Below are 9,347 nucleotides of genomic sequence, written 5' to 3'. Positions count from 1 at the left end.
CACCACCAGGTCCAGTTTTGAAGGCCTCAGGCCACCTGCAGGCCACCTTTCTGGGAATGGAAGCGGACTGTTTTCCTCCCCTGCTCCTGCCAGTGCCATCTTCAACCTCCTGGCCCAATGCCCTAGGCTCAGCCTGGGAGAGGCCACCCACTGGGTGGGAGGGGCACCCCCAGGGGCTAAGGCTCACTCCCAAGTCACCAGCTGTGCAGACCTGAACAAGGAGCTCCCCTTCCCACTCCCGAGTTTTTAGTTCTCCTCTACCAGAAAAGCAGGGAGACGAAATCCCGCCCAGCATGTGCCTTTGTGTACCAGCCAGTGAAGGACAGGCCCAATTCTAGTGCTGAGCCGGCAGTTTGCCAGGAGCAGTCAAGATCACCCCTCCCTCCGCTCCCAGGGTGGCAAAGGGCATTCATTACAAGGAGGGGGGGGAGTATTTAACTCAACTCTAAAGGGGGCTGGGGTGATGGGGGCAGTGGGAGGGGAGGGACAATTCACAAAAGCCAGGGCTAGAAACTCCCAACGGTTTTTTTTTTAGAACTTCCCTTCCCTCCCTCCCCTCCCCCCGCTGGGCTCCCCTCCCCCACCTCCAGCCGCTGGTGGCCTGCAGCCAACACTGGCCACACTGTCCGCATTCAGGCCTCCCCGCCCTCCTGGCCCTCTATCTCTTCCCCTGGCCTTCCCAACACTACGCTCTCTCGCGCACCCCCCCCCCCCCCCCAGCCCATTCTGAACCACGTTGACCTCTTCCGCCCTGGCGCCCTGCACAGGCTCGGGCCCCTCAGTCCCAGGAGGCTGAGCAACGGGCTTTGGAGGCCCGCAGCAGCCCCGGGCCCACCAGGCCCTCAGTCCCGCGGCCCCTGGCCCGGCTCGGCCGTCCCCGCCAGGAGGAAGATCGCTGTGTCTGCAGAAAGCTGGCCGCGGCCGCTGCATTCCCAAGTCTCGGCTTCCTGGCCGGGGGGAAGCCGCACCCCAGAGTTGAGCCCACTCCGCTCGCCCCCTCTGGACCCTTAACTCTTTCCTGCCCCGCGACACCAAGGGCCCCAGCCTTGCCACCCAAAGCAGGATGGGTGAGATGTGGTCCCAGTTCTCCCTGCTCACTGAGGAAGTGGGGGTGGGCAGGCCTCACTCGCCAGGCCTCCTCCCCCTCCCCCTCGCAGGAAGCCCCCCTGCCCCGGCCACGCTCGCTGCGCCTCCAGTCGGAGCCTCTGGCCCGGCGGTTTCCGGGGAGAGCGCCTGGCAGAGAAAGAGCCTCGGCCGCTTCCTCAGGGGGGCGGGGCCAGCGATGCCAGCAAGGGACGCTGGAGAGAGTGGGAGGGTGCCCTCCCCGCTGAACCTGCCCTACCGGGCAGGGGCAGGAATTATTGGAAAGAGCACCCCTGCCCCACCAGGGCCAGCGTCTGGGTGCGCTGCGCCCTGGGGGGTGGCAGGCAAAGATCAGCAGGTGCCGGGCGGGGGCAGCGCGGGGGGCTAGCCCCACCCACATCCCCCGCACCGCCCGCTCTCCCTTGCACCCCTCCTCCCGACGCAGATCCTGGGTTTGCCCCCGCCGTGGGCACCGCGGTCCGAAAGCCCGGGGGGCGGGGGCGACGCGGACGGCCCCCCGCAGGAATTCCCCTCTCCTTTGGCGCGCCTCTCGACTTCCGGGGAGCGAGGTCATTCCCCCGGCGCGGGCGCCTCTGCCCGCGGAACCAGTCCACTCTGCTTTGGCAAAGGTTTCGAGCAGGACGCGCACGTCCCCTCCCTGAGACCTAAGGCAGAAGTTGGGTGGGGAGAGGGTTCCGGCGCGTCCCGAGCCTTGCCGGGCCACTCCCTCTGAGCTAATCTCAAACAGCGAAAATGCACCTTCAACATCTCCATTTAATATTTACATTCAAGCAGGTAATAATTGGAAGCTTATAGTTTAGACATTTCTAGTAGCAGCAGTTTCTAGAGAGCTCTTTTAGCTTTTTTAACAAACTTTTTTTTTTTTTTTGCACATAGAAACAACACATCCATGTGTACAGTATCAAAAAATATATACCAAGGTTACTGGTATTGCAGTTCCTGGAAGGGGAGGAAATGAAATCAGCTGAAATACTGAATGAATGGGAGGAAAGATCAACAGAAAATAGTTCGTCTGATATAGAATATAACATGATCTAGAGGAAACTCCATAAATCTAGGTTTTTATATTTCAATATATAAATACCTACAAATAAATATATATATATCAGCCCGAAGGGGGGTGGTCGGGCCTTTTGAGCTCAAACAATACATTTCAATAATAACACCACGTACAAACGGGAGTAAAGTCTGCACTTGACAAGTTAGCACGGTTAAAATATAATACTATAACTCTGAGACCGCGCGCGCGTGGCTGCTCTGTCAGTCCCGGAGGTCCACGAGGCAGAGGAGGGGCAGAGCTCTCGTCCTGCGCGGGGATGGAGCAGGTCGGGGGCGAGACCCGCAGGCACCGTGTGGAAGGAGCCGGGGCGGAGGCGGGCCAGGCACCGCAGCCAGGATCCCAAAACCCCAAGCAGAGGTTACCGCGGCTTCGGGCATCCACGCCCTGGGAGCCGGCTCGGATGCCCCGCAGTTGGCGAGAGGAGTTGTCCGCCCGCTGGCCCCAGGTGCTACACCCCTCGCTGGGATGGCGCTTCCCCTTCCGACACCCTCCGGCTACACCGTCACGTACTCCTTGAACGTGACGGTGAGGCAGTTCGCGGTGACGTCGGTAATAATTATATTCCCAAAGAAGGGCTTGAACTCGCTCAGCGGCTCCTCGGGCTCGTCCTGGGCCTCAGCCGGAGGCTTCTCGGCGGCCGCTGTCACCGGCGCAGCTGCCACCACCCCTGCCGCCGCCGCCACTGCCGCCGCGGGCGCCTCGGGCTTCACTTGCAGGGCGCTGGGCGGCTCCCCGGCCTCACCGCGCGTCTTGACACAGCGCAAGTCTATGGGCTCGTCCAGATCCGAGTCCAGCAGGATGACCTCGGGCTGAGGCAGGGCGGTGGCGGGGGGCACGTCGGCGGGGCGCTCGGCGGCCGGGCTGCCCCCCAGGCAGGTGGGGGTGCTGATGCTGCGCGCCGTTAGGCGCTTCTTGCAGGGCTCACGCTCGCCGTGTGTCTCCGAGAGGCAGCGTTTGCGCGCGTGGGAGAGATTTAGGCCAACGGCGTGGTGGTGGTGATGGTGGTGGTGGTGGTGGTGGTGGTGAGAGGGTGGGTGCGAGCTCCGGGCGGGGTCCCAGGCCAGCAGGTCCGGCTTGGTGGTGAGCTGCAGGGGCTGCTCACTGAAGGCTTCCTTGGTCGGGGAGAGCTTTCGGGAGCCAGCGTCCTGGGGCTGCGGGTCACCAGCCCCTGGAACCTCCTCCTCCCTCCTCTTGGAGGGCGCTTCCACCTTCTTCTCCTCTGCCCCCGCTGCCTTTTTGAAAGTCCTGTCTGCAGGGGGGTGGCGCTCCTCAGCGGCCCGCTTCTTGTGGCTGGGGGAGCGCGCCTCACCCTCGGCGGCCTCGCCAGACTTGATCTTCACCGCCTGCATGCCATTCTCCATGTACTTGCTCATCACGATCACGATGCGTCCGTTCTTGTTCTTATTTTTGACGATCTTCATCTTGCCCCCAATCCCGTTGCCCGTCACTGCCTCCTTGGGGGCCGGCGTCATCCCGTTGGGGGGGCCCTTCTCAGAGCCCTTGACTGGAGCCCCAGCCGCACCGGCCAGGGGCTTCACGGCTCCCAGGTAGCCCTTGGCTCCAGCGCCGTGGGCCCACTTGTCAGGCGGGTGGCTCTTGGCGCCCAGGTCCGGGCAGGTGGGGCTGGGCGCCTCCTTGTGGCCGCCCTGGTACTGCAGGTCGTACATCTTGGGGTCAGGCTGGTAGGGGTGGTGCTTCTTACTGTTGAGCTGGTAGTAGTACTTGCCACTCTTGCCCGGCGGTGGGGGCTTGCCTGCCCTTTCCTTGCTGTGCGGCTGGTACTGGTGGTGCTTCTTGCTGTTGAGCTCGTACTGGTGCCCCTGACCCTTGCCCTGAGTGCCCAGCTCCAGCTTGGTGCGGTTGTCAGCAGAGGAGTCCTGGAGTCCGGTCAGCACATTGGAGCGACGGGCAAAGGTAGGTACCTGGGAGAAGGGGGCGGGGCAGGAGGAGGTGAGAGGAGGGATGTGGCCAGGGCTAGAGCATGCATCGAATACAGGACAGTCCCGGCACCCCTTGGGTCTGCGGCTGTGTTATGGTGGGCAGGGTGTGGGAGGTCAAGTAAAAGGGAGGTGGAATTGGGTGCTCCGGAGGAAGAGCTCCCTCCCCGCCCCCCACCCCCGCCTGCCCTCTGGGCCTGGAGGCAGCTCAGGTGGCAAAGTCAAGGGAAGGACTCGTGGGTGAGTGGCTCCAGGGCCAGCAAGCGCATTCACCTGCACCACCAGAGGCTTGGGCTTCGGCCCTCTCTTCCGATATCCCATCAGCTGCTCCTGTCGTTCCCTGAGGGGAGGGAACAGAGGGCAACGCTATTAGCCTCAGGGTCGCCTCCCCTCCTGCTATGCCCCGAACCTGCGGCGACGCCCCCCCCCCCCCCCTTCAGGAGCAGCGAACAGCCAGACCAGCAAGACCGAGAGAGATCAAGAGCTCAGGGCAGAAGGTCGCCTCTGCCGCCAGCTGGGCGCCTCATTCCGGTCCCAGAGCCCCGCTTTATGCTCGCACAGACCCTTATCTGCCCAAGGGGTCCTCTGCGAAGGGCTCCCCCACCTCTGATGTCAGCATCTGATCTGGAGCCCCCGCAGCCCTGCTTCTATGCCGGGGAGGCGGCAGCTCGCGGCTGGGTCGCCAGCACTGGTGCCCACAGCCTTGGGCCCCTGGCCCTGTGCAAAGGAGAGCGTGTGTGGGGGTGCAGGGGACGCAAACAGGTCCAAAAGAGGTGTGCGCGGACCACGTCCCTCCCCATCAGAGGCACAGGATGCTAATGACCTCATTAAGATTCAGATAACGAGTGTCGCCGGCAGAAGGGAGGACTCATTTTCTTAAAGGCCAGGCACTAAACAGGGGGAGGGGCTGCGCCCTTGTTTACACAGCGGCAAATGAGCCAATTAGGGGCTGGGGGCGGGGGCCAGCCGCTGAGGCCAGGGCCTGGCCAGGTTCGCGGCCACCTGGTGAACCAGCTCGGTCGCAGCCGGGGCGGAGGGGCGGGGCGAGGCGGGGGCGGCGCGCAGACACGCAGCCTCCTCACCGAGCCCGGCTCCCCGCCGCCTCGATTTCCAAATTATTAATAAAGCCTACGGGTGGTGGCGCGAGTAATACAGCTGCCACACTTCTCCCTGCGGCCTGGCGGAGGATGACCCGAGGCTAGGGGGCAGATTGTCTCAGCACTGCCCAGCCCTCCATGGGAAAAGAGGGTGCCTCTCCAGCGTTGGCCAAAGTTGGCCCCCATTCCCAGGCCAGAAACCCGCTCTCTAGCGACCCTAGGAAACCCCCACCCCCTGGCCGTGGGCTAACCCAGGGGAGTTCCGCCATGCCCGGGGACTCCGGGCCGGGGCCTGACTCCAAAGTTGCATGGCATTGCAACAGCCTGCATTTTAATTCTTCGGGGACCCATTATGCAACATGGCATCAGCCGCTGACATGGTTACAGAGTGGTGAACTCCCAGGTGGAGCTGGGGCAGGAGCCCTTCACGGCGCCCCCCTGCGTCGCGGGAGAGCAACTTCCCCGCTGGTGGCTGCTCCCAGGGTCTAGAGTTTACAGTTTTAGCGCCAAACGCGCCACAGGAAATAATGCAAAATAAAAGTGGGAGGGGGGAAGGAGGGCAGCGGGGTGGCCGAGCTCTGAGAGCTCCTGCCGCTCCTCCCCTCTTCGCCCGCCCTCCCCCTTCTGTCCTCCCCCCGAAACAGAGAACCACAGCCACCAGCGGTGAATCCAGCTGCAGCAGCTGCAGCGTGACAAGCATCTGTGCGCACGAGGATGAGCCCCTCATCAGAAGCCACCCCTCCACCACGAGGCAGCGCCCATCCACATCCTTGGGCCAAGCAGGCAGGCCCTGAGAGTGGGGGGCCGATACCCACCAAGTGGCACAGTGGGGGGTGTGAAGGGCACCCAGCTCCAGACAGGATCTGTCCCCTGCCGATCGATCCCAAGCTCCCTGGGGGGTTGGGGGAGGGGGCTTAAGGCCTCGTCAACTTTTCTCCAGCCCCCAACAGGTTAAGTTCAGTTTCGTGACGTCCGGCGGTTTCACAATGCCAGCTCCTTTGGAGCTGCCCGGTGAGGTGCCCGTGCCAAGCGGCCAGTGGCTGCAGGAAAGCAACACCTAGGCTCCGGGGGTGGGGCCCCCAGGTTGAGACCGGAGGGGGGCCCGCGGGGAGCCAGGAGCAGCCCCGAGTTCTCCCGGCAGCTGTGGGGCCACCCGCAGGCACCCTTCCCGCAGTTCCCCCAAAACACAAGCCTCGCCTTCTCCGGCCCTGCCCCGCCCCCACCCCCAGGCTGCAGCAACCGCCAAGGACGTTGGTTAGAGGAGCCGAGGCCGCAGCCGTGCCCGTTCTGGCCCGTCAGGGGGAGGGGGCTCCCGGCGGGCCCCTCCCGGCCCTTTCCCCCTTTCCTATTGCTGCGTGGCCCACTCTTACATTCCCATATACGGTCACGGCTGCAGGCGGCGGCGGCTCGGGGGACGCTCACCTGTTCTGGAAGGCGATCAGCAGCCGGGGATCCAGGATGTTCTCCTCGGGTTCCCACGTGTTATATCTTGCAAGGGAAAAGGGAGGGGGACACGGCGTAAAAAAAACCGAGCCAGCTTTGCGGCCTCCAGGTGGGGAATGACATAAGGCCCTACTCTGTCTTCATGAACCGAAAGCTATTTAGCTGTGGATGTGGGGGGTGGAGGGTAGAATTCTGCAGGCCTGACACGGTCCCTGAGACACCCCCCCCCAAGTCAAAATAAACACACAAGGGCAGGAAGAAAGGGGAGGGGTAAGGAAAATGAAACTAGCCGTTTATTTTGCAGTTGTCAAGAATTTTAAGCATGTTACTGCGACATGTTCCAAAGCCACTTCGCTCACCAGGAACCCTGCGTGCAAAGCAGCCGAAAGGCAAAGTCGCAGTCCCCTCCTCCTCTCCCCGGCACCGAGTCTCCGCGAGGGCTTCAGCCGTTCTCCATTTGACCCCTAATCCGATAACCGTCAGCCAAGAGGCCCCCCCTACACCCCCTGGCGGCCCTGGAGCCCCCTGTCACGGGCAAGCACCCCCAAATACTCAGCAACACAAAAATATGCCTCTCTCTGTGTGTGTGAGTGAGTGTGTGCGTGTGCCTGCGCGTCTGTCTCCATCCGGTGCCTTCGCATTTCAAATTAAAAAAAAAAATTCCCCACCAAAAGCGCCGCAGTGACAGTTCCCAACATTTTCTGCCTTTTTCCTTCCTCTCCCTGCACCACCAGGAGGGAAGAGGCACACAATTGCATTTTCGTCGCTTTTTAATTTTTTTTTTTTTTGGTTTTGCAATATGGAGCCGTTCGGTGGAGGGAAAGGGGAAAGGAGCCATTTTCTGCTGTACATCAGTCAGTGCCTGCGCCCTCCCTCCCTCCGCCGGCCTCCCCGGCTCGGCCCCGCGTCTCTCCAGCTCCTCCGGCTCCTTTTAGTGCATAAATTAGTGATGGCATTTCCCGGAGAGCGGAGCACAACACAGGGCGCCGGGCTCGGGCTCGGCGGCTCGGCTTCCCCAGTGCCTGCCACCGACTTCCCCACCCCCTCCTCCCTCCACCCCACCTCCACCCCGCCTCCCGTCCGCTCCCCCCACCACCCCACCAGCCCGGCGGGTCCGGAGCCCGCGAGCCCCGCGCTTCGGCACCCGGCTCCCCCGCCCCTCCGCCGCTACTTACTTGGGGGACCAGCCTCTCCATTTCACCAGATACTCCACTCTGCCCTGAGGGGGAAAGAGACAGCACTCCATCAGCTTCCGCGGGATCCCCGGCTCCGGCCCGCAGCCTCCCCACCCCCTCCCCGCCTCCTCGCGGGCCGCTCCGGCCGCCGCTCCCTCGCCGCCTCGCCGCCGCCCCCGCGCCGCCCTACCTTGCGGATCCGCTTCTTCTCGATGCTCTCCACCGCGAAGACGTGCTCGCCAACAGCTGGCAGCTCCATGGCCGAGCCGGAGCGCGCCGGGGCGCGGGCGGCCGGCGCGGCTGCAGACGCTGCTGGCTCCCGCCGGCGCCCCGCTGCCGCCCCGGCCGAGACGCCCCCGCCGCCTGCGCCGCCCGCGCCGCCGCCGCTCGCCCAGCACAGCCCGGCCGCCCGCCGCTGCCCGCGCCCGCCCCGGCTCCCGGCTCGCGCTCGCTCAGACAACTGAGCCCGGGCCGCGGCTGCACAAGAACTCATGCAAATCCGGACGTCAGCGGGCGGGGCCTCGCCGGGCCCAGCTCGGCGTCAGGGGGCGGGCCGCGGCCCGGATTGGCGCAGCCGGGCCTACCGGAGGCCCCCGGCCTGGGCGGCGGGGGGAGGAGGAAGGGCGCGGGAGGGGGCCGGGAGGAGGAGGGCGCGGGGGAGGTGCAGGGGGAGGGATCCGCGAGCCTGGGAGAGGGAGGCTGCAGCGAGGGAGCGGGACTGGGCCGGAGAGGTGTGTCGGCAGCAGGCGGAGAGGGGTGGAGAGCTTGACAGGGCCGGGAGGGTCTCAGCGGCGACCCATCGCCTGCAGCCCAGTGCCTGGGCCTGCGCCCTCGCCTCTGGTTCTCAGTGTGCACCGCCCGGGACCCCGACTGGGGGCCACCGAAGCATCCACTACAGTTCCCAGTTGCACCGAATTGCGTCATGTGCAGACGCATGGGAAATGGTCGGCAGGGGGCGGAATCGGGGGACAGGGGCAACTCGCGCCCCCCACCCTCCGTGCCCCGCCGCCCCGCCCCGCGAGGTTTTGGGCATTTAGGAAGGCAAGGAAAGGAAGAGAAAGGGCAGAGAGAAGAGAGAGAACTGCGTGCAAAGGATCGCCAGGGAGAGCGCAGAGACGTGGAAGGGGACGCAAAAGCAGCCAGTCTGGGGCCCTAGCGTTCAAGAACCTTACTAGAAGGGGACTCCAAGTCCGATCCCACCCCGGATCATGATGGCTCCTAATTTACCCTCGGCCCTCTCCTGGCGGGGCGAGTGCGCGATGTCTAGTTTCTAGCAGCATCCCCACCCCCCATGCCCCGGCCAAGCAGGATGAGAGGCGGGGAGGACAGAGAGGTGGCACAGGGGATGTCCAGGTCTGCTTGTGGACCCGAGGGGACTTCGTCGAGTCCCAGGAGGGGCATCGAAAGAGCGAGCGGGGAGGGCCTAGAAGACGTTGAAGCTGAGCCGGGGCAGACTGGGGCGGCACGAAGGGGAGGTGAACAGAATGGCTGAGGAGCCCAGCCTTCGTCAGAAATTCGCGTCCCCTGGTCG

The 9,347-nt window shown here is 64.3% G+C and overlaps 1 protein-coding gene across 2 annotated transcripts; it reads right to left on the bottom strand.

Moving 5' to 3' along the window:
• Positions 1 to 1,837: 1,837 nt before the first annotated feature.
• On the bottom strand, positions 1,838 to 8,279 carry CBX4 (chromobox 4). 2 transcript variants are annotated; one of them, XM_070225832.1, is made up of 6 exons: positions 8,007 to 8,037; positions 7,817 to 7,860; positions 6,621 to 6,686; positions 6,014 to 6,090; positions 4,375 to 4,441; positions 1,838 to 4,086 (listed from the first exon to the last, which is right to left on the bottom strand). In XM_070225832.1, the coding sequence occupies exons 5-6, from the start codon at positions 4,420 to 4,422 to the stop codon at positions 2,659 to 2,661; spliced, it is 1,476 nt and encodes a 491-aa protein (XP_070081933.1). In that variant the 5' UTR covers positions 4,423 to 4,441; positions 6,014 to 6,090; positions 6,621 to 6,686; positions 7,817 to 7,860; positions 8,007 to 8,037; the 3' UTR covers positions 1,838 to 2,658. The 2 variants fall into 2 exon arrangements, with proteins under 2 accessions (XP_070081933.1, XP_023507648.1); XM_023651880.2 differs by lacking the exon at positions 6,014 to 6,090 and having other exon boundaries at positions 8,007 to 8,279.
• Positions 8,280 to 9,347: the final 1,068 nt, after the last annotated feature.

This window comes from Equus caballus, chromosome 11, assembly GCF_041296265.1.
Source record: "Equus caballus isolate H_3958 breed thoroughbred chromosome 11, TB-T2T, whole genome shotgun sequence".
In the NCBI taxonomy this organism is placed as follows: Eukaryota; Metazoa; Chordata; class Mammalia; order Perissodactyla; family Equidae; genus Equus; species Equus caballus.
Note: the sequence above shows the minus strand (reverse complement) of the source record. Positions and strands in the feature narration are given on the sequence as shown.

What these genes read in the sequence shown, in the direction of transcription:
- CBX4 (XM_023651880.2), bottom strand. Translation starts at nt 8,075, where the DNA reads ATGGAGCTGCCAGCTGTTGGCGAGCACGTCTTCGCGGTGGAGAGCATC. An exon ending in TGGAGAGGCTGGTCCCCCAA is followed by an intron (nt 6,687 to 7,816) that starts GTAAGTAGCGGC and finishes TTCCCTTGCAAG; the next exon opens with ATATAACACGTGGGAACCCG. An exon ending in CCAAGCCTCTGGTGGTGCAG is followed by an intron (nt 4,087 to 4,374) that starts GTGAATGCGCTT and finishes CCCTTCTCCCAG; the next exon opens with GTACCTACCTTTGCCCGTCG.